Source organism: Anoplolepis gracilipes, chromosome 17, assembly GCF_047496725.1.
Source record: "Anoplolepis gracilipes chromosome 17, ASM4749672v1, whole genome shotgun sequence".
Classification (NCBI taxonomy): Eukaryota; Metazoa; Arthropoda; class Insecta; order Hymenoptera; family Formicidae; genus Anoplolepis; species Anoplolepis gracilipes.
The window spans coordinates 668736-688705 of record NC_132986.1 but is presented as its reverse complement, the minus strand read 5'-3'; the positions used below and the strand labels follow the sequence as shown (position 1 = coordinate 688705).

The window sequence follows — 19970 nt, the reverse complement described above, 5'->3', positions numbered from 1 at the left end:
CTTGACATTTCAACTTATGATTGTTATTATTTGATTATTAATGTTCAAAAATCATCAATTATACAACTTTAAATAATAAGCACAATAGAAATTAGTACAAGTCATAATTGTCTCTTAACTTACCTATGAAGCTTTTACTAAATATTTGTTTGGAGAAATCTTTTTTCGTTGTATTCTGAAATGTCATTTTAGAATAGTCTCTCTTATATATTACTACTTTAAGAAATTGATAATTATTGCTTCAGGACTCTATAAAGTCAAATGATAGAGAAGATGCGTTCGTAAAAAGAAACGAGATGTTAAATACATCGGTTGCAGGTATACGACCCCCGGGGGTTGGAAGAGTCTGGCTTCCTCTCAGGTTCAGAGGGAGAGGGTAGATAAAGGTGGACGGAGGGTCGTACCGTTTCACCGACGCTCTACCACTCAGTGGGACGTTTGTCCCTCTGTCCCTGCTAATGCCCCCAGGTGGGTAATCTCTGTGGGTCCCGAGATACAAACAGAAAAAGAAAAAATCATCGTCATTTCTTCTCTTAAGTTAGTCACTGCAATAACGCCAGTTTTACATGATCATAATGATCCCCATAACTTCACACACAGATTCACCGCTTTCGACAGTTCTACCATATAAATTCGTCCAACCAAATAACTTGACCCGATGCACGATATAACGCATTAATCAGACTTCATCAATCACTGTTCTGCAACGGTTTAAAGCATGCGTCTTAACAACAATTATATCGTGCGTTAAGAAGGGCGAATGGCAGACTAATATTTTCACACTGAGATGATAAAACTCGCAAATCTCGTCTTATCAAGTATTTAAAACTTTTTCACTGGGTAAATGGGATCTCATAATATTATATTCATATCTTATAAATTCTACGGTAAAAGACTATCAATTTTTTACGTATACTCTAATGCGATATATATATTTAATAAATACAGATATATATTTGACGTACCAATTAAAAAATGTATAGCAAATTTAAACAAAAACATATTTTCTTAACAAATTATTTATATAAATTTATTATTTGTGTACTCTCTCTAAAAAGCTAAAACTATCACATGTTAACGAATTTTCACATGTGATTTATCAACCTAAGTGTTTTCATGCGCATGATTCAGTAGCAGTTGGTATTTAAGCTTTATATATGTTTGGTAGTGCATTCCAACATACATTTCTTTTCTATTTGATTATTTATTTTGCTTATATTATATATATATATATATATAATATACATAGTAAATTGGGTTTGCTTTGCATGTGACTATTATGCCTAGAATATTTCTAGCATTTATTCACTTTACGTTTTTATTTTTTATCCATCTGTAACATGTATCTTTGTAACAAGCTTCTATACTCATGCACATCTTAAACTTCAACAGGTGCAGAATATACTTCTTGTTAAACGACTTATTATTATATTATATACTATAAAATCATTGATTCTAATATGATATTAAAGAAAAATTAGTAGAAATCTTTAACAACTAATTTAAGAAATAACTTGAAGTAATCTATCACTTTAAAGCAATGATAATACAGGGAAGACTGATATAAAAGATGTATATCATAAACATAACTTTATACATACATTTAAAACAAACTTGAAATATTTTGAATAATTTTAGTTCTCTCTCTTTCTCTGGGGGAGAGAAATACTGTCTAACATGTCATTTTGGTCTTCCTTATTATCTGTGCTTATTACATGCCGCTTTTAGTACTTTCTTTCATTCATACGACACAAGTACTAATTTCATTTTTACGATTATAAGATTAGAACCATGAAACATATTCATACGTATTCAATCTGTTTGAAAATCGAATAGGTCGGTACTAAGTAGAACGGAAGCACCTAGTACACCACCGGGCGGTCCTCCTTCGTACTCGCGTGGACCACCAACGGGAGGAGATTGTTTACCGGTACCGTCGGTCGGTTCGCCAGGTTCCCCGGCACCGTCGCCTCTTTTGACTCCGCATTCTGAGCCGGCGTCGGTTCCGCCCGCGGAACCCACGATGCCAACTCTCAGTCCGCAACCGCCACCCAGTCACACAAACACTGCCCCACCTCTGACTCCATCGCAAGGGCCCAAGTCTATTTCTTCCGCGTGCAACAACCAGGTGCACAGTCCATCGGTTCCCGGGCCGATACTGAAACGACCGATTTTGGCGTCCAGGGAATACGAAGGCGCTCTCTTAGACGACGAGCAACCTTTATCCTGGCTCTACGACTATTCGCTTCAGGAGGCATGGCTGAATCATCCCGTGAAGCGTTTCAAGGCCACAAACACCATCTGCCCCCCGACCAATCGGAGCAACATTCTATACCCACCGATGAATTCTCAAACACTCCAGTCTCAAGTACCTAAGCTGGAAATTAAACAAGAACCTGTTGCGGTTGTAAGTGATATTATATAGAAGACAAAATTATAGCAAACCAGGCGTATTTAAATATATTAAACATAAAGGTAGTTTTCTTTACGCTAATTCCCTTTACTATGTTTTGTAAAATGTTATGTAAGATATTAACAAACTTTATATTAACATTGTATTAATAATTTTTTCTTTTTTTTTTTTTTTTTTTTTTTTTTTTTTGCAATATCAGGCTGAATGTATCAATAGAAGAGCTGACCCATACGAATTTGATGCAACGGGTGAAGAAAATGGCACAAATGTCGATGGTCTTAGACGACAGAGAGATGATCCATCTAAACCAGGATCTCTCTTTACTAGCGAAGGTCTCCAGCCATCTTACAAAGATTTAGATCAAATATTTGATAATTCCGACGCCGATACTTCCAGCGATGAAACGGTAACTTTGCATCTACTTGTACTATTGTAAATAATTAAATCAATGTAATTTTGTACTATAATGACAAACAAAAATGAAGAGTTAGCTGTATAATGACAGTACACGTGAAAGATATAGCAAATGGTAAAGATAAAGTGCATTTGATATTTACAGAATTTGAATCAGCTACAAATACAAACACCGCCGGGCTCGAATAAATCCGGTGGATTGCACGAAGAAACGAGAATAGACGGTAACAAGAACAACAATCGAGGAGTTACAGTTCTACGACCGGAAGAGCTTTCCAAGATGTTTCCTACTCCACCTTCTTTAGAGCATAATCCGGTCGCCTCGCCTTGCCAACTGAGCGACCCCCTTATAGACCAGACTGAACTTCTAATGCCCACGCGTCCACTTAGACACTTGCCCGACATTTATCCTAATATGGGCTCTCCACAGGAGGAGCCGATCGATGATTGGTCATACGTGTTCAAACCGGCAACTATCTGTAAGATGGTCGGTTCTTCCAAGTACGCACCCCTCACGAATCTGCCTAGCCAATCTCTGCCATCCATCACACTGCCATCGCACTGCGTGTACAGACCTTCCTGGCAGTGCAATCCTGCTTCCACTAACCAGGCGGACAAATCTCTTCCACCAACTAGACCCGGATCCGTACAGCAGCAACAGCAACAACAACAGCAGCAGCAAGCACAACAACAACAACAGCAGCAGCAAGCACAACAACAGCAGCAGCAGCAGCAGCAAGCACAACAGCAGCAGCAACAACAACAACAACAACAGCAGCAGCAGCAGCAGCAGCAGCAGCAGCAGCAGCAGCAGCAGCCTTGTCCTTCAAGTCCAGCGCCACCCTACCGCTCGGCCACCCTTCCCGGTAGGCCGCCGCCACCACCATACGACCAACCAAGCCCGGCTACCTCCACTACTTCCTCATATCTTAATAAAAATCTCAACAGCATCGAGGCAGATACACCGGGACCTACTCGCGCACCTGAATCCAATTCCCTTATAGTGAATATTCTCTTAGGCGACACGGCACTCAACATCTTCCGCGATCACAATTTCGATAGTTGCAGCCTATGTGTTTGCAATGCCGGACCCAAGGTAGTGGGCAATATCAAGGGCGCCGACGCGGGCGTTTATCTTAACAATTCGTGGGCGGGCTCTGCGCTTTTCCAGGATGACGATCCGATTAGATGTAGTTGCGGTTTCAGCGCCGTGGTAAATCGTCGACTCGCTCACCGAGCAGGTTTGTTCTACGAAGATGAAATGGAGATCACAGGCGTAGCCGAAGACCCGGCGGAGAAAAAGAAGGGCTCACTCGCCGTGGTCGCGTGTCCTGGCGCGAAAACAACTCCGGATGGCCTCGACGTAATATCGCCCAATGTTCTCGAATTATTACGCGAGCAATGCCTGATTGTTCAAAGTTCGGCCAGCAGTCTATATCGAGCGGCTAGGATATGCGCCACCACAAAGAGCTACCCAACACTGACACCGACAGTCAACACTTTAGAATTCAACGATGGTAATGAAGTTTGTGTTGCGGCGCTCGATCAAGGCAAGCTCGATGGCACGCACAACGAGAGGGTCATCCGCGTAAATGGTGTGCACCGATGGGTATTCCTCAGAGCGCGCGGTCCCCAGTGCAGCGGCGATATTGTACGGATGATGAGGTCGCTACAGCCACTGCTGCAGGACGCGGTGCAGAAGAAATGTACGACTCGTATGTGGGAGGCACCCTACACCGTCGCTGGACCGCTCACGTGGCGACAGTTTCATCGTTTAGCTGGGCGCGGCACTGATGACCGCTGCGAACCGCAACCTATACCCGCTCTAGTCGTCGGATACGATCGTGATTGGCTATCATTGTCACCGTACGCAATCTGCTTCTGGGAAAAGTTGTCGTTGGAGCCGTTTGCCGGACCCAGAGATGTCGCTTATGTGGTCGTCGCACCCGACAGCGATTGTATTGTCAATAGGGTCAAGTCGTTCTTCCGAGAACTGTCCTGTACATATGAGGTAAGTGTGTGTGTGTGTGCAAGTATATTAATCTTGTAATGTCGATTTAATAATCTTGATTTAATACTCGACAATGTGACAAATAAATCTTGATGAACATCCGCGTTGTATTTACTTTTGTCTGCTTTAAATATTTTCATTCAATCTTTTAATAATCTCGTTTGTAATAAGGGAACTCAAAGGTTTTTTTTTTTATTCATCACAGATTTGCCGATTAGGAAGACACACGCCAATTTCGAAACAGCTGCGCGACGGAATTCTACGCGTTGGCAAATCAACCACACAGAAAGTCGGAAAACAATCAATGGATGAGTGGTTCAAGTTTTTGGGAGAGAATCATCTAGGCGAATTATTGAGGCTGTATGCTCAAGTGTGTAATCATCGATTAGCCCCGTATCTGACGCAGGTTATACAAGATCGTAGTTTGTTAGATCCTGGTGATTCACAATCGCCCAACAAACAGCAACAACAATCTACTATTCCCGTTCCCGATACTATGCCAGCTACACCTGATGTATTAACAACGACCAAACCTGAATCTGTCGGTACGTTTCATCGTTAGATTATACTTTGACGAGCTAAGTTTAGCGATATTATGTACCAGATCGATCAAAATCTTGTTATCTCTTGTAGAAGGGGAGAATCCGCGAAGCGAGACTCCCTCCTCAACGAGCACAACGACAAATCAGACCACTACTACTGTAACCGGTAATACGACACCGACTTCGCAAACTACAAGCACCACCACGCCGATTACTACGACCACAGGCCCAGACGAGGAGGAGATTGAGCCTCCGGCCATTGTTGTCTACTTTGTGGAACCATTCTCCTTAGGCGGCACCGAAGATCCCGATCGACGGCGACTCGCCATTTTAGCTCTACTCAGAGCTTACTCATCCGCGATCAACAGCATGCCTGAGAATATGAAATCAAATATTCATGTCCAGGTAATAACCTATAATCAAATGCAGAATCTTAATGATGAGGAATCAGTGACTTATTCATTGTGGTACAAGTTGTGAGACTTTAAGATGACTGGAATTAGAAAAAAATCAAGATTTTGTGCGTAAATTATATTTTAAAAATGCAAATTTATATAACATTTTAAGAATGCAATTGAAAATTTTTTTATTTGAAGGTTTCGATAATTTATATTAAGTTTAATAATTTAATTGACTTAAAGAAAGTGAGTCTTTTCTAGTATAAAGTATAAACAAAAATTTATCATTTTCTGGTCAAGTATTTTCAAAATTGTGCATCATAAATTTATTTATATAACTACAATCAATTTGCTTTTCAGATAATATCCTTGGAAAGCATAATGGAATTAGGACGAGCTCGCGAAAGGCGAAAGATTCAAGACGAAATGCGAGCCTTGGCGTTAAATGTCTTCCTGCAAGGACGTCGATTGTTGAACCATAATTCTACAGTAAAAAGTCTCACTGGTTTTGGCACTGCCGCTGCTGCAGATCTCTTTCTCAAGAGCAAAGACGTAAGCTTCATTGTTCGATTACTTGTTATGATAATAAATAATAAATGGACTAGCTTGAGGATAATCTGCATTCTATTGATGCGCTGCATTAATGATATTGTGTAGAATTAAAGATCCGCGATATATAAATCGTTTTCACTCATTTAGTAATATTCTTGTAACTATACATCAGGAACGGAACAAGGCACCTTACCGGCTCTACGCACCGGCCTTCGTGTTGGCACCGTTGCGGGCAAAGAGCGAAGCTCCCGAATCATTCGGCATGGCGAGGCCCGAGGAGTGCGCGGTACTCTATCTCAGCTATTGTTTGAGCGAAGATCAGTCTTGGCTGCTAGCAGCTGCAACCGACGACAGGGGTGAAATTTTCGAAACCGCTACCATTAACATTGACATACCCAATAGGAAAAGAAGAAAGCGAGCTTCAGCTAGGCGTATCGGCCTCCAAAAACTTATGGACTTTATATTAAGCGTAATGTCCCAGGGCGTAAGTAAAAAATTCATAATACAATTAAAGCTAATGATACCCAAGTATCTATCTACTTTTATTCTTATTATTCCAAATATATAGATGCAAAGGTATTCTCAGTGCTTTATAAAACTGTAATTTTGCCTCTCATCGACATATTTTTGCACTTGTTAAAAAATATATTTTCTTTTAATATTTATTTCATAAATATTGCTTCTTTGGTATTAATTATATATATATTTTCCTTATCTCAGGTGCAACCATGGAGATTGGTTGTGGGTCGAGTAGGACGCATTGGACATGGCGAATTAAAAGGATGGAGTTGGTTACTTTCTAGAAAAGCACTTTTGAAAGCCTCGAAGCATTTGAAAGAGATATGCGGACAATGTAGTCTCCTTTATCCTTCAGCGGCACCTTGCGTACTCAGCGCATGCTTAGTTTCGCTCGAACCGGACTCCACTCTCAGATTGATGGCTGATCAATTCACTCCCGATGAGAGATTCAGTCAGGCGTCTGTAAACTGCCAATTATCCACACCACAAGATGTCACGTGTACTCATATACTTGTTTTTCCTACATCCGCTACCACCCAGGTAAAAAAGTTTAATTATACATGTCCACACAGTTTACTATAAAATGTTCTTGTTAAATTTTTTTTTTTTTCAACTGCAAAGTCTTTAAACATTATTAAATTTATATTTTTTTCAATAAAAATATCAAAGCGATTGAAATGGATGGACTTTTTGAAGACCAAGTTTTCGAAGACTAAATAGATGATAAAATCAATCTATCAATTATCTATCAATCTATCAATTAATTTCTAACAAACTTTAGATAGAATTGTAATTTAAAACTTAATTACAAAAAGAAATTTAATGTTAAAAATGGAAAATTTTCACGATGACGTTTTTACTAATTAAAAGAAAAATTGGTCACAGAATTTATTAAAAAATTCATAGTTGGAAGAAAATATTTTTTTATAATGAAGGATATCTTAATATATTTGATTTGTCTATTTAAACATTATTTTTTTTATTGTTTCAGTCATCGCAGACAGCATTTCAAGAGCAACATAACGTACCCGAATTAGGAGATGACGAATTGTTTTCCGCTCTAAACGATGATATGCCAGAGGGTATGGAAGGGATGGGAGATTTTAACGATATATTCAATGTATGGCCTGAACCGGGTGCAGGCGGTGGACAAAGCCCGAGCGGAAGTCCGCATCGTCCCGAAGGATCACCGCACGGAGGGGACGGCGGAGGATCAGGCTTAGGCAATCATGATGGTCCTGGCAGCCCCTTTCCATGCAGTAATACGCCAAGAGTAAGTCTAACAATAAGAGAAAAAGTCTTTGTAATATAAATGACAGTGTTAAAAACATATAACTGTTTATTTCTACTGTCTAAGAATTATCATCTGTTCCAAATAATATCAAAATTCAATTTGATTTTGGATGCATATGAACTGAACAATTTATTATAAATTTATTAATAATTTTTCTATTCTAGATTTTCAGTTCTTTCATTTAATCATTTTTATGCAATGGTACAGTTGCAGAATAAAAATATTTCAAATTTTTTCAAATCTTAAATTTTCCATATTTTAATTCTCTTTCTTATAGTATCTACAAATAATATGAATAAATTTAATATCAATTAGTGTATGAATCTCTTTTTAAGAGTATTATTTTATTAATCTTCGCAGTTTAAATTAATAATAATTTATTTCATGTTTTAAATATATTTGAACAATTTTAATGTATTAAAATATTAATTATTGCACTTTTATTTGTTAATACTCATAATTTCTTCCATATCTTCGTATCTAAATAAAAATTTTAAAAATATGCAGAATGAATAATTTTTTTTTAGAAATTTATTATAGTAATAATTATATATGTAAAACCCAATATGTCAAAGATTTATTTTTCTTCCAATTAAGTCTGTTATTGCTATGTCGATGTGAAAATTATGTGCAAACTTTGCTCATCTGTAGATAGCGATAGCTGAACAAACGGAAGAAGTTGGCACACTTTTGCAACAACCTCTCGCTCTTGGCTATTTGGTATCGACTGCGCCGACGGGACGAATGCCACCATGGTTCTGGTCAGCTTGTCCTCATCTTGAAAACGTCTGTCCGGTATTTCTGAAAAACGCGTTACATCTGCACAGTCCCGCGATACAACAGAACAGCGACGATTTACTTCAGCAACAAAACGCACCCACTGCTCATCCGTTGGACTCCCAATACACCACCGACGTGCTTAGGTTTGTATTCAGGATTATATTGACAATTATATTTCATTTCGTATTCCATGTTGTTAGAAAAGTTTGCGCCGAATTGTTACTATCGAGCAATTGACCATGATTGACAGATACGTGTTGGAAGGATATAACGCACTGTCGTGGCTCGCGTTGGATGCGAACACCAAGGACCGACTGTCCTGCTTACCAGTGCACGTGCAGGCGCTCATGCATCTCTACCATGCGACGGCAGCTCTCGTCTGACCCACACCCTCTCCCGTTGTAGTGCAGTATGTGCACCTCTCTCACGCACTCCTTATTATACCGTCACTCGGGGCTTTACGAGAGCAACTGATTTCCTATGCCCTTTTACCTATACCTATACGTTAGTTAGGTATTTAGAGAGAAAGAGATTGTGTCTAGGTACAGAGTACGATCCTTCTCGACCATATGTAAAGAGAACCGAGAACCTTTTTTACTCGGAATATAATTAACACAACATACACACATACACACAAGATTACACGATGAATGCAACGGTTGAAAAATTCAAAACCCGATGGGAACGAAATACGGCGCGCGCGCGCGCGCGACTCTTTACCATTTTTCTATTATATAACAGGCGAAATAGATTGTACTTTGTGTTTACGATCGTATCTCGTATTTCATAAAAGAAATGCGCATTCAGTACGATTATTGCCAATGAAAGCAAAATGGAACTTGAATGGTAGAAACGAATGTATTACAGAGAAATGAGAATGCAAGTGATGAGAGATATTGTGAGAAAGGAAGAAAGATAAGATAGAAGAGAAAATGGGAATGCATGAGAAAGAAAGATAGAACGAGAGAAAAGTATGAAAGAGAGGGAGAGAAAGAGAGAGAGAGAGAGAGAGAGAGAGAGAGAGAGAGAGAAAGAAAGAAGTTAAGAGAGTGCATAATAAGAAAATTATTTCGATTGCCTCTCTATCGATAGATAGTTGAATTACAAATCAGAATCTCTAGAAAAATTACGTAACCAAAAGTTTTTAATTGTAAATTAAATTTTGTACAAAGCTTTTATTATTAATGAGACGATGAAGTAATATAAATGATATTACGTTGTTTTTTAATTTTATATAGATGATATAAAAAAAAAAAAAAAAGGAAAAAGAAAGGCGGACTTCTTTTTTATAAATAAATACGATGCCTCGTATAAGCCCCCGATGTGAGATAAGTATGACGATTATAATATTATATTATGCTTGCGCGGTACTGGGTCGCTGTTATCATGTTTCCTGGACCCGTTAGCGCAATTTTTCGATGCTGTTTGACAAATTTTATTCGGATTAGGTGACCTCTATATATTATACATACATTATAGTGTAAAATATTGTTTTTAAATAATTTATGAAGTGAGACATCGCCGAGATTAGATAATTGAGAGTGAAAGGAAATAAGGCGAGAGTGAGAGAGAGAGAAAGAGAGTGCGCGAGAAAGTGAGAAAGAAAGAACGAGCCAATTATGCAGCGATTGTTTTTTCCTCCAGTTTAACTTTGAATGAAAACAAGAAAAAAAAGACACGAAAAGAGAGAGAGAGAGAGAGAGAGAGAGAGAAATGTGGGGCGCGTCTGAGTGGAGCCACGGTGGCCAATTGCGTCAGTCGCATAGTACAAATATGACTTGTACATAGAACCCTTAACTCCTAATTAATTCATTAATTTACTCACACACCCACACTCACTCTGTATCTATAGTATTTATTACTGGGTAGTACGTCATTATTGGGATTATTATTATTATTAAAATTATTATATATATTACCATTATTATATTAATATTACGAAATACAGTTTTATGTGTATATATATAATTATATACGTGATTTTTTTGAATTTGCAGCGCCCGAAAAAATTACGTACGTTGCAAGCACAATAGAAATTTACAACACGAAACATTTTTTGCTCCTGCATAAGCGAAAAAAATGTCGTGCATGATTACACTGGAAATCAAATCGACTGTAAATTTTTCACATGCCGGACATGTGACATGTGATGATTATTTATATATTCTATATCATTAAGTTTTCCGAACTCTCGCTTATGTATATATATAATGTATGTTTAATGATGCTACATCTATATATTTGCAATATCATTATAAGGAATATAAAAGTATTTCATTCAAGAGAAGAAACAAACTAAAAATGACCATCTTCAATGACATATACATTGGTAATAAAATATGAAATTTGTTCTCTTTCTGTGCAGTTAACTTTATATATAATGATATTGTATATAATTTTATATATATATATATATATATATATATATATATATATATATATATATATATATATATTGTTCAAGATTAGAAGCGCTTACGGCTATATGAAATTATTACATCTATATCTTATAAAATTTAAAAAGTGATTGTGTTATAAAAATCGACAAAACTATGATTTTCCTGAAGGAGTATATCTATTGTGCTTGCAATATATATTTCCTTTCCCTTTCATTTTGCGCTATAGTTATATTTATTATGGCTCTATAGCATCATCCCCCAACTAACATAGATACGTATATAAAGAGTTCATTTATCTAAGAAGTACGATATATCACACTTTTTTTTCCTCTGAGAACATATTACACTCGTATCGTTGGCTCGAATGGACTAGTATCGTGTATAAAACGAAGAATCTTACTATCTATTTATACTACAGTGTACAGACTAGTATTCGGTCAACGTTGACGGTCGATCCGCAAATGATTTTTCGAGGCCGTGATTGATGCCGTACGGTCTCAGGTGGTAAATTAGATATTCGAGAACGTACATCATGTTCGGTGACACGTAATGAAATGAAACCGCGCTATCCGAACAGCAGTTTAAGCCATCCTTGGTATCGTAGTAGATATACTTCCAATACCAGAAGTTCTTATCCACATGATTGGGTATCAAGTGGTGCTCTGGCACGAATGGAAAGAATCTACCCCGTCCATGAGGATCTCTAGTGTCCATCGCTCGTACACCGATCTTTTCAAGGCATTTTCCCATCTCTACGTCTTCCGCGCCACCATTGTCCGGTCGACATTTGGTTTTATCGGGTAAGCCGACTTCCACGAATTTACGTAAACCTTCCTTACTAAGTACATATCCTGCACCACCGCTCATGTAACCTTGCTTCACGAAAGGCTTAAATCTGCAGCCAAAATATAGTGACGAGTTTGGATTGTAGGATGATAACATGTATCGCAGATTTTCCACTACTACATACCTGCAAATAAATTTAAAAATTCAGTTGCGATTGCATACACATGTACTATAATATGTAGTATACTTTTATTAATTTTATCTTATCAATTGTATGAGTTAAAACATGATATGCACATAAATACTTGGGTAGATGCATATTAACTCTCTCTCTCTCTCTCTTTAGATTTTATCTTTACTTCCTTCCTTCTATCTTTTTAGTTCATTAATGCATATAAAATAATCTCGATATAAATGTTTGAAAATCTCAATGAAAATTATAAAGAAAATTGTTATTGATGTCTATATATACTTTGAAAAATTTATAATTGAAACCTTTTTTTTCTAAATTTTTTTCAATATACATTCCATATCCGTTTTGATTATTAATATCAAATAAAGCTTGCCAATAAAGAGTTGTCATTGTACATTTGTGATTATATATTAATAAAAATTACACACATAGGGGCACACAATACTTACGTATCATCATCAGCTTTCATGAACCAATCTACTTTGTCTTTGTACTTTTCGTAAGCATATTTGAACGCTTCTTTGGTTTTCGCCCACAGATTATCTCTACCTTCCTTTACTGGCAGAACTATAGTAGGTAAACTAGCATCTGAAAATAAATGACATATACTGTCATAACACGTAACACTTTTTGCTTGTATTACAACTTTTATTCCTATCTTTTTAAAATGTTACCTTCCGCAGAACTCATGAACAAAAGTATGTTGCAGCGTTTTCCCCACGTCGCTTTCACGTGACGAGCCTTACTCTGATGATTCTTTGGACCAGTCATAATCCAACAAAGGACACGCACTTTCTTCGCCATATCCTGAGCTATCTTATCCTCTCCTTTGTGAAAATCTTCATCTTCACCATGAAATTTCACTTCTGTTTCAGGACCAATCTGTTGAATTATCAGAGACAATCAGGAATTTAATAAATAAAAATCATTCCATACACAATCATACTGAATAATGATTATAAAAATATGACAAACTTCATCTGTTTGAACAGATGTTTCTACAGTTAAGAAAAATATTTTCAAATATTTTTCCTTATTTAGTTTTTTGATTCGGTCATTCTTTAAAAATTGACATATATGTAATTAGCGAATGTCAATTTTTATAAATATGATATTTACAAAAATTCGGATATCTATAAAATTTAAAAAATTTAAGATTTAGAAACAGTTATATTAATTATATTAGTTTTTTTAAAGATATTTTTATCACTCAATTATCAAATTTAGTCTAATTAAAACCTGAATTTGTGATTAAACTGTAATTCAATGGTTTTAGTCAGAATTTTTTTTAAACGAGAATTCATTGTCAATTTTATACACTTAACTCTAGCTTTTTTTAAATTTCAGATATTTAATTTCCATGATTATTAAAATTTATGAAATATGATGTTTGTCATATTGGAAAAATTAAAATTTTCAAATAAAAAATGTGTTATTATACAAGAAATTAATCTTTTACTAGCTAATTTCATATTATTTAAATGACATAACAATTTCTTAAAAGTTTATTCGAAACAATTTTGCATACCTCTGACTCGAGTTCTGAATAATGATGAGGATCTTTAGAAAGAGCAGAACTACTTGGCATCCATTTGAAAATATGTGGTACATCTCTTGTGGATGTAATAAGCAGACATGCTGACAGAAAGCCAAAAGCGATTCCAGCAGCGAGTGTCAATATAAAACGCCGTCCACTTCGACCACCTATGAATTTAAATAAATGTAAACTATAAAATTATATTTTCAGACTGAATTCATACTTATAAACTATAATTTAACATAATCAAATAGCTCTATCCATTATTAATATCTCTAAACATTTTGCACGCTTTAATATTTTAAAATTTGAGTTTTAGGATGAAAGATATGTAACGTAAAAAATTATTTTTTTAATTTTAGTAATTTCATTTACGTGAATTGTCATATTCTCAACAAAAAAAAATCTCTTTTATTATCTAGACAAGAAAAATGTGAGAGTAAGTAAGTCTATCTATGTAAATTATTTTAAAAGTATTGTTTTGTTTTAAAAAATTTGCTCAAGTTTCCATATTTGTAATTCAAATATACGTCATTTGTTATGTACAGTGTTTGTGTTATACTACTAATCACGTTTGTATTTTACATGACAAATAATTAATGAACAAGATTCTAATATCTTAATACGAATTAATTTTTTACAATATATTAGTATAAATAAAAAGTACAAAGTATGGTCCTATTTTGATTTTTAAATAAAATTGGATATCTTCTTATGGGAGAAACAGACTCAAATGTAAATTTATTTACAAATAGATAAGCAGACACTTACCATCAAAACTAGGAAGCCGCTGCTGCACCATGATATATAATACAAATTGCGATTTAACTCAATAATATGCTTCACTATGAATTACGATTTTCTTTGCATCCATTTTTATTATTAAAAATGCATGATATTACTGATACTTTATTACTGCTTCCTGTAATATTAAAAGCATACAATTAGTACTTGTGATTAATTTTATAAAAAAGTTGCATTAACTATTTACATGGAATACAAGAAATATCTAAAATACGATATTTATATTATTTATATCTATGTTATCAATTCTCTTTAATTTTTAATTTATTTTTTTAGGTTTATTGCTTAATATAATAGTAGATTAACGTTGTACCAATATTCAATATCAATAGGTAATAGCTTTTATATTACTTATATGGGATTAAATTCTATATCTTATAATTCAAATACATACTTGATAAACGGAATGTTCTGATAAGATAATACACTCTTCAAGGCCATGTTTTAAGCTTATATTAAGCTTTTTTATCACAAAACATAAATAATCTTTGTAGCCCACATTTCTTGTCTTGTTTTTAATCAAGAGATTGGTAATATTAATAAGTTTTTATTATTTGATATATTGCAATCTCTTTGATTCAGAGATCTGAAATAAAAAACAATTATGAAAACATGAAGAGGCATATCATTAGATAATCTAATAAAAAGTGATAAAGCCACTTGAAAATAATATTACTTTATAGTAACAATATACAATTAATTTTTATATAGATTTCTCTAATATATACAATTATCTAATATATTAACTCTCTAATATATTAACAATTCACAACAAATAATTTTTCACGTGACATGCAGCTCTTTATCTCTTTACTGCTAAGCACTCTCCGCATACTGCTGAGACGAATGAAATATTATCTTCAAGTAGGCAAGCAATTTATAACAAAGGCATTGGCGTATATGCTCAATGTTTGTAGATAATCGACATAAGAAATATGCAAATTTCTAATATCCCACAAATATCCAGTAGCCTACAATTATGCAATGCAATAATGGAGATGAAACATACAAAATAATAAATAATAGAATTTTTAATACAAAGTTACTTGTATCAAGTAATCAAAATGTCTTATAGATACATTATTTCCTTAAAAAAGTAGATATATTAAAAATATATATTGATGATAAAAATTAAGTGGGGCAAAAAAAAGTAATATATGATACAAAATTTATCCTGCGAGTCATCACGTTTTTTATCTTGCTCTTATGATTTCTTATCTCTTGTCCTTCTTGTTAAAATTATATGACTGACACTCTAAAAATTATAAAAGATTATTTTCAGTTATAAAAGAAGTAAGAAAATTTGTGCTTGTATAAATCTGCATTCAACTTTGCACCATGCGTATTGAACAATTCATAAGCTGTATTATTTATCACTGATAATTCCACGTTGCTTATCGTGTTTCCTTATCGTGTGAGAATCGCGCGCAATTAATTGGAAAAACTTAATATATACTTTAGATGCATCCGGCATTCACACAACTCATTTTCCTTCTTATTTATGAAACCGTGTTTACTTTATCGATATGTGTCGGATACGTAGAAATTAAGTGTCATTAGTTGGGAGATCAATTATAGATTAAGAAATTAACATGTATATCCGTATAAGCTGTCAAACGGTGGCCGACTGTCTCTCTTCGCGGAATTCTGTAAGGATTCCAACGATATTATTCCGCGAACATTTTTGCGATGCATGAATAAAAGGCACTCTGGCGTGCATTCAGTAAAGATAAAGATCAGCGATGCGCGTCTCTCGAGTATGCGTTATGTACGTGCGTGTGTATGTGTGTGTAAGTGTGTATACGCACCGGTTCGAAAGGATCCGATTACCGAGGCCGACGTCTCCATTCCGACTCACGACTTACTGTTAATAAGCGGCCGATAACATCCCGTATCGCTCGTTCGAGGGAGGAAGCGTCGGAGGTGGTGACGGCGATACGGCGTCCAAAATGATGCGTGTGTGCGTGTTGTCGTCGTATCGCGCGATGCGACGCGACGCGACGCGCAATCTCTTCATTATTAACACCGAGGGAGATTACACGTCTGTCAGAATCATCTTCCTCTCCTTCGCCGCTGGGCAGACGTGATCGTTAGCCCGCGATTTTCACGGATTCCCTGGATTGTTGTACTCTGCTATTTTCCACGGATCAGGCTAATTACACACGCACACGGTGACGGTGATCGATGACAGGAAGCTTACTCACGTCTCACGTGCGACGTCGTCCAACTCGCGCGCGTACAGGCCCTGTCAAAAGTATTAACGATCCGACGATGTGTACTGTCACGTACAGTGTTGATTGTTTTTGATTGACAGAAGAGGCTCATGATGTGAATAATTGATTGTGATTAATTGTCGCTCGCGAGATGACTGCCAATTATTATTTCGTGATTGTCGGCCACGCCGACAATCCATTATTCGAGATAGAATTCAATAATTCAGGAAAGAGAGAGGACGCGAAGGTTAGTTTGCTGTCTTTGACTTAATTTTCGGATTTATTATTATATTTATTTTTTTTCTTCTAGAAAGAGGATCATTCGCATTTAAATCAATTCATCGCTCATGCGGCGCTCGACCTTGTGGACGAGCACACGTGGAAAACGACGAACATGCATCTGAAAGTCGTAGATAAGTTTAATCAATGGTTCGTCAGCGCTTTCGTGACAGCGACTCACATACGATTTGTCATGGTACATGACAGTAAGAACGAGGATGGGATTAAAAACTTCTTCAACGAAATGTACGAGACTTATATAAAGGTAGTTTGATAATTTGTTGGAGATTTATTCATTCTTATTTAATTATTACAATAGTTTTATCGGTGGATAGATTTTTATATCGATACATTCCTCTGTTTCAGTACTCTATGAATCCATTCTACAAGTTAAATACTCCTATCAAGTCTGTAGGATTTGAGAAAAAGGCACAGTTATATGGCAGAAAATACTTATCTTCATAAACTTATATAACAATTGCTGCCAAAAACAAGTTAAAAATAAGGATGTTTATAACTAATTTTTCTTCATATTTTATTTAAAATATTCTCTGTATATATTACAGAATATATTATTGATAAAAATCATAAGTATATATGTATATACTTTGAAGAATTATGTATCGTTAATATTGAATGATTTTTTAAAATATTAAACAATATTTAAAAAAGTATGAGCTATAATTGGTAAGTTTATATATTTCAATTATTTATAATAAATATCATTACATTCATATATGATTTCTCATTCATACATGAGGAAAGGAATAGCAAAATATTTTAAAACATAATTTTGAAATTTATAATTTATGTGATATATACATTTTCTATTCCAGTTCTAGATCTTGTATCTGAAATGTAAAAAAAAATATATAGATATATTTGCAAGTCAGAACAAATGATATATATATATATATTATTTTCATTACCTCTTGTACTTTTTGCATTTCTTGAGTTAACAAGTTATCTAAAATCTCCTGGAAACGTTGTCTCAGTTTGACATTTTCAATATTAGCTATTTCAATCTCCTGCTGTTGTCTTCTTTGCCGTAGTTCTGCCAGTTCTGCGTGAAGAGTAGCAAGACGCGAATCTATTTTTCATAAAAGTTAAAGATATTGATATTAAACATAGATATTTTATATTGTCCTCATAGATGCAAATAACATTGATTGAAAAATAACCTTTAGATACGGATACCGGTGGCGATTCCGTGTAATTATCCGGAATAATATATTCCGTGTGAAATTGTTCCAATTTTGGAGTTTTTGTTGAAGTAGCATCATCCTGTTGCTTCTCAGCTTCCGCATCACCATTGTTATCGTTTTGAAACATTTCTTTACTAAATTCAGTAACTAATCCGCTGCTCGTCGTCGCATTATTGCTTGATCTTTCAGAATATGCAGCTTGCATAGAATTCGAGTCTGAAATTCTACTCTCCGCCGTAAGATGACTATTCTCATCTAGTTCCATCACGTTTATATTTGCCTCTTCATCGTCATCTTCGCTATCGCTCACAGCTTCACCAAATATGTCGTGTTCAGCTGGAATATAAATTATAAAGTATAAATATCGGTTTTTATATATTTTTTTTTTACAAACTACTTATAAATCATCGCTCACCAACATCCAGACTCTGAGATGTATTTCCATTAATATTTTCTCGTTTACTTTTAACTGTGCCAGATGATGATACTTTACTAGGTTTTGACTGATCTTCATCCTCACATATTACTTCCCACTTAACATTAACAGCATCATTGTCCTCTCGTAATAAACGTTTAACTTCCTTCTCGATCTCAGGTGCTTCTACATACTTCTTCTTCAAAGTTTTTCTAAACCTCCTACGTCTTACATTTTTACTGGGCGGTGTTATACCATGAGGCCAAAGAAATTTTTTATCAACCTTGTTTGGATCTTTCTTCTTCTGCTTAACAGGAGATTCTTCATCAGTTGCAGTATGATCATCTTCTTCTTTACAAATCAGCATCTGAAGATCAGAAAAAGCATTATAAAATACAAAATGTTTTAATATTCTTTTAGCTTACCTGGCATATATCGGCAGTTTTATAAAAGCTTTTGTTATCAATCGTTTTCAAAGATTCCACTATTGTTGGTAGATCCACAACCTAAATAAAAATTTTATTACATAAACAAATTTACATCCATACACAAATTATAGTTCAATGATCTCAATCAAATAATATATGATAATGATAAGATTAACCTTAGCATGAAGCAGCCAGTGATCAAATCTGACTTCACCATAACGCATATCATTTTCTAATTTTATCATCAACCTGTCTTTTAAAGGTAAATTACTACGTAACGCTTCTCTTAGTCCTCGAGAGGGTTCCTTGAAAAGAATAAACAGCTGATTACTTACAATCTTTGATTTTCATATCTGCATGAAATTACATCAAAAAATACAAGAAATATACCGGTGGCAGTCGCAAAATAAATTGACTTTCCAATTCAACTTGCGGTTCATTGCGGCTTTTGTAGTCGGTGTTTGGATGACGATTCATGTTCTTCGAATTTTATGCAATTTGTAAAAAACGACGAGTCCGAAATCTCATCTCTTCAATCCGACGTATGTACACAAATAAAATACGGAATGAAATCCTTGCACTATTCTTCCATAGAATATATAAAGATGTGATATCAAAGTTATATCTCGATTTGGCACAGATCTCTCTGATTGGTCAATCGCGTCTGGTGTAGTAAAAATTCCTAGGCATCGGTCGACGTGAGCGGTTGTGCTCAATCTATATATTTATAGAGTCTATGGCGAACTCGTTGCGCATGCGTGGGATTTGCCCCACCATTTATCCCACAA

The 19970-nt window shown here is 35.3% G+C and overlaps 4 protein-coding genes across 10 annotated transcripts in view; 2 read left to right on the top strand and 2 right to left on the bottom strand.

Moving 5' to 3' along the window:
- The window catches only part of Skd (mediator complex subunit skuld), a 29249-nt gene extending 19668 nt beyond the window's left edge, over positions 1–9581 (top strand). Inside the window, exons 6-17 of one of the 2 annotated variants that reach the window (XM_072909015.1) lie at positions 319–468; positions 1837–2407; positions 2613–2819; positions 2973–4838; positions 5044–5383; positions 5472–5785; positions 6139–6330; positions 6503–6814; positions 7051–7389; positions 7841–8122; positions 8795–9066; positions 9174–9581. In XM_072909015.1, the coding sequence (XP_072765116.1) occupies positions 319–468; positions 1837–2407; positions 2613–2819; positions 2973–4838; positions 5044–5383; positions 5472–5785; positions 6139–6330; positions 6503–6814; positions 7051–7389; positions 7841–8122; positions 8795–9066; positions 9174–9306 (4978 nt within the window). In that variant the 3' untranslated portion in view covers positions 9307–9581. The remainder of the gene's footprint in view (positions 1–318; positions 469–1836; positions 2408–2612; positions 2820–2972; positions 4839–5043; positions 5384–5471; positions 5786–6138; positions 6331–6502; positions 6815–7050; positions 7390–7840; positions 8123–8794; positions 9067–9173) is intronic. The other variant, XM_072909016.1, reaches the window with a different exon arrangement.
- Positions 9582–11426: 1845 nt separating this feature from the next.
- On the bottom strand, positions 11427–16636 carry C1galta (Glycoprotein-N-acetylgalactosamine 3-beta-galactosyltransferase 1). 6 transcript variants are annotated; one of them, XM_072909028.1, is made up of 8 exons: positions 16451–16534; positions 15831–15897; positions 15037–15228; positions 14610–14760; positions 13830–14005; positions 12976–13183; positions 12751–12889; positions 11427–12292 (listed from the first exon to the last, which is right to left on the bottom strand). In XM_072909028.1, exons 4-8 carry the CDS (start codon positions 14638–14640, stop codon positions 11749–11751), a joined length of 1098 nt encoding a protein of 365 aa, XP_072765129.1. In that variant the 5' UTR covers positions 14641–14760; positions 15037–15228; positions 15831–15897; positions 16451–16534; the 3' UTR covers positions 11427–11748. The 6 variants fall into 6 exon arrangements, with proteins under 6 accessions (XP_072765129.1, XP_072765130.1, XP_072765128.1 ...); XM_072909029.1 differs by lacking the exon at positions 15831–15897 and having other exon boundaries at positions 16508–16636; XM_072909027.1 differs by lacking the exon at positions 15831–15897 and having other exon boundaries at positions 16451–16591.
- Positions 16637–16942: 306 nt separating this feature from the next.
- Positions 16943–17785, top strand: Trs20 (trafficking protein particle complex subunit 2). Its single transcript, XM_072909043.1, has 3 exons — positions 16943–17102; positions 17166–17399; positions 17501–17785. The coding sequence occupies exons 1-3, from the start codon at positions 17007–17009 to the stop codon at positions 17597–17599; spliced, it is 429 nt and encodes a 142-aa protein (XP_072765144.1). The 5' UTR covers positions 16943–17006; the 3' UTR covers positions 17600–17785.
- A 30-nt stretch (positions 17786–17815) lies between these two features.
- On the bottom strand, positions 17816–19771 carry Taf7 (TATA-box binding protein associated factor 7). Its single transcript, XM_072909026.1, has 7 exons — positions 19573–19771; positions 19359–19487; positions 19180–19260; positions 18755–19121; positions 18316–18675; positions 18064–18224; positions 17816–17985 (listed from the first exon to the last, which is right to left on the bottom strand). The coding sequence occupies exons 1-7, from the start codon at positions 19657–19659 to the stop codon at positions 17962–17964; spliced, it is 1209 nt and encodes a 402-aa protein (XP_072765127.1). The 5' UTR covers positions 19660–19771; the 3' UTR covers positions 17816–17961.
- Between the last annotated feature and the right edge of the window lie 199 nt (positions 19772–19970).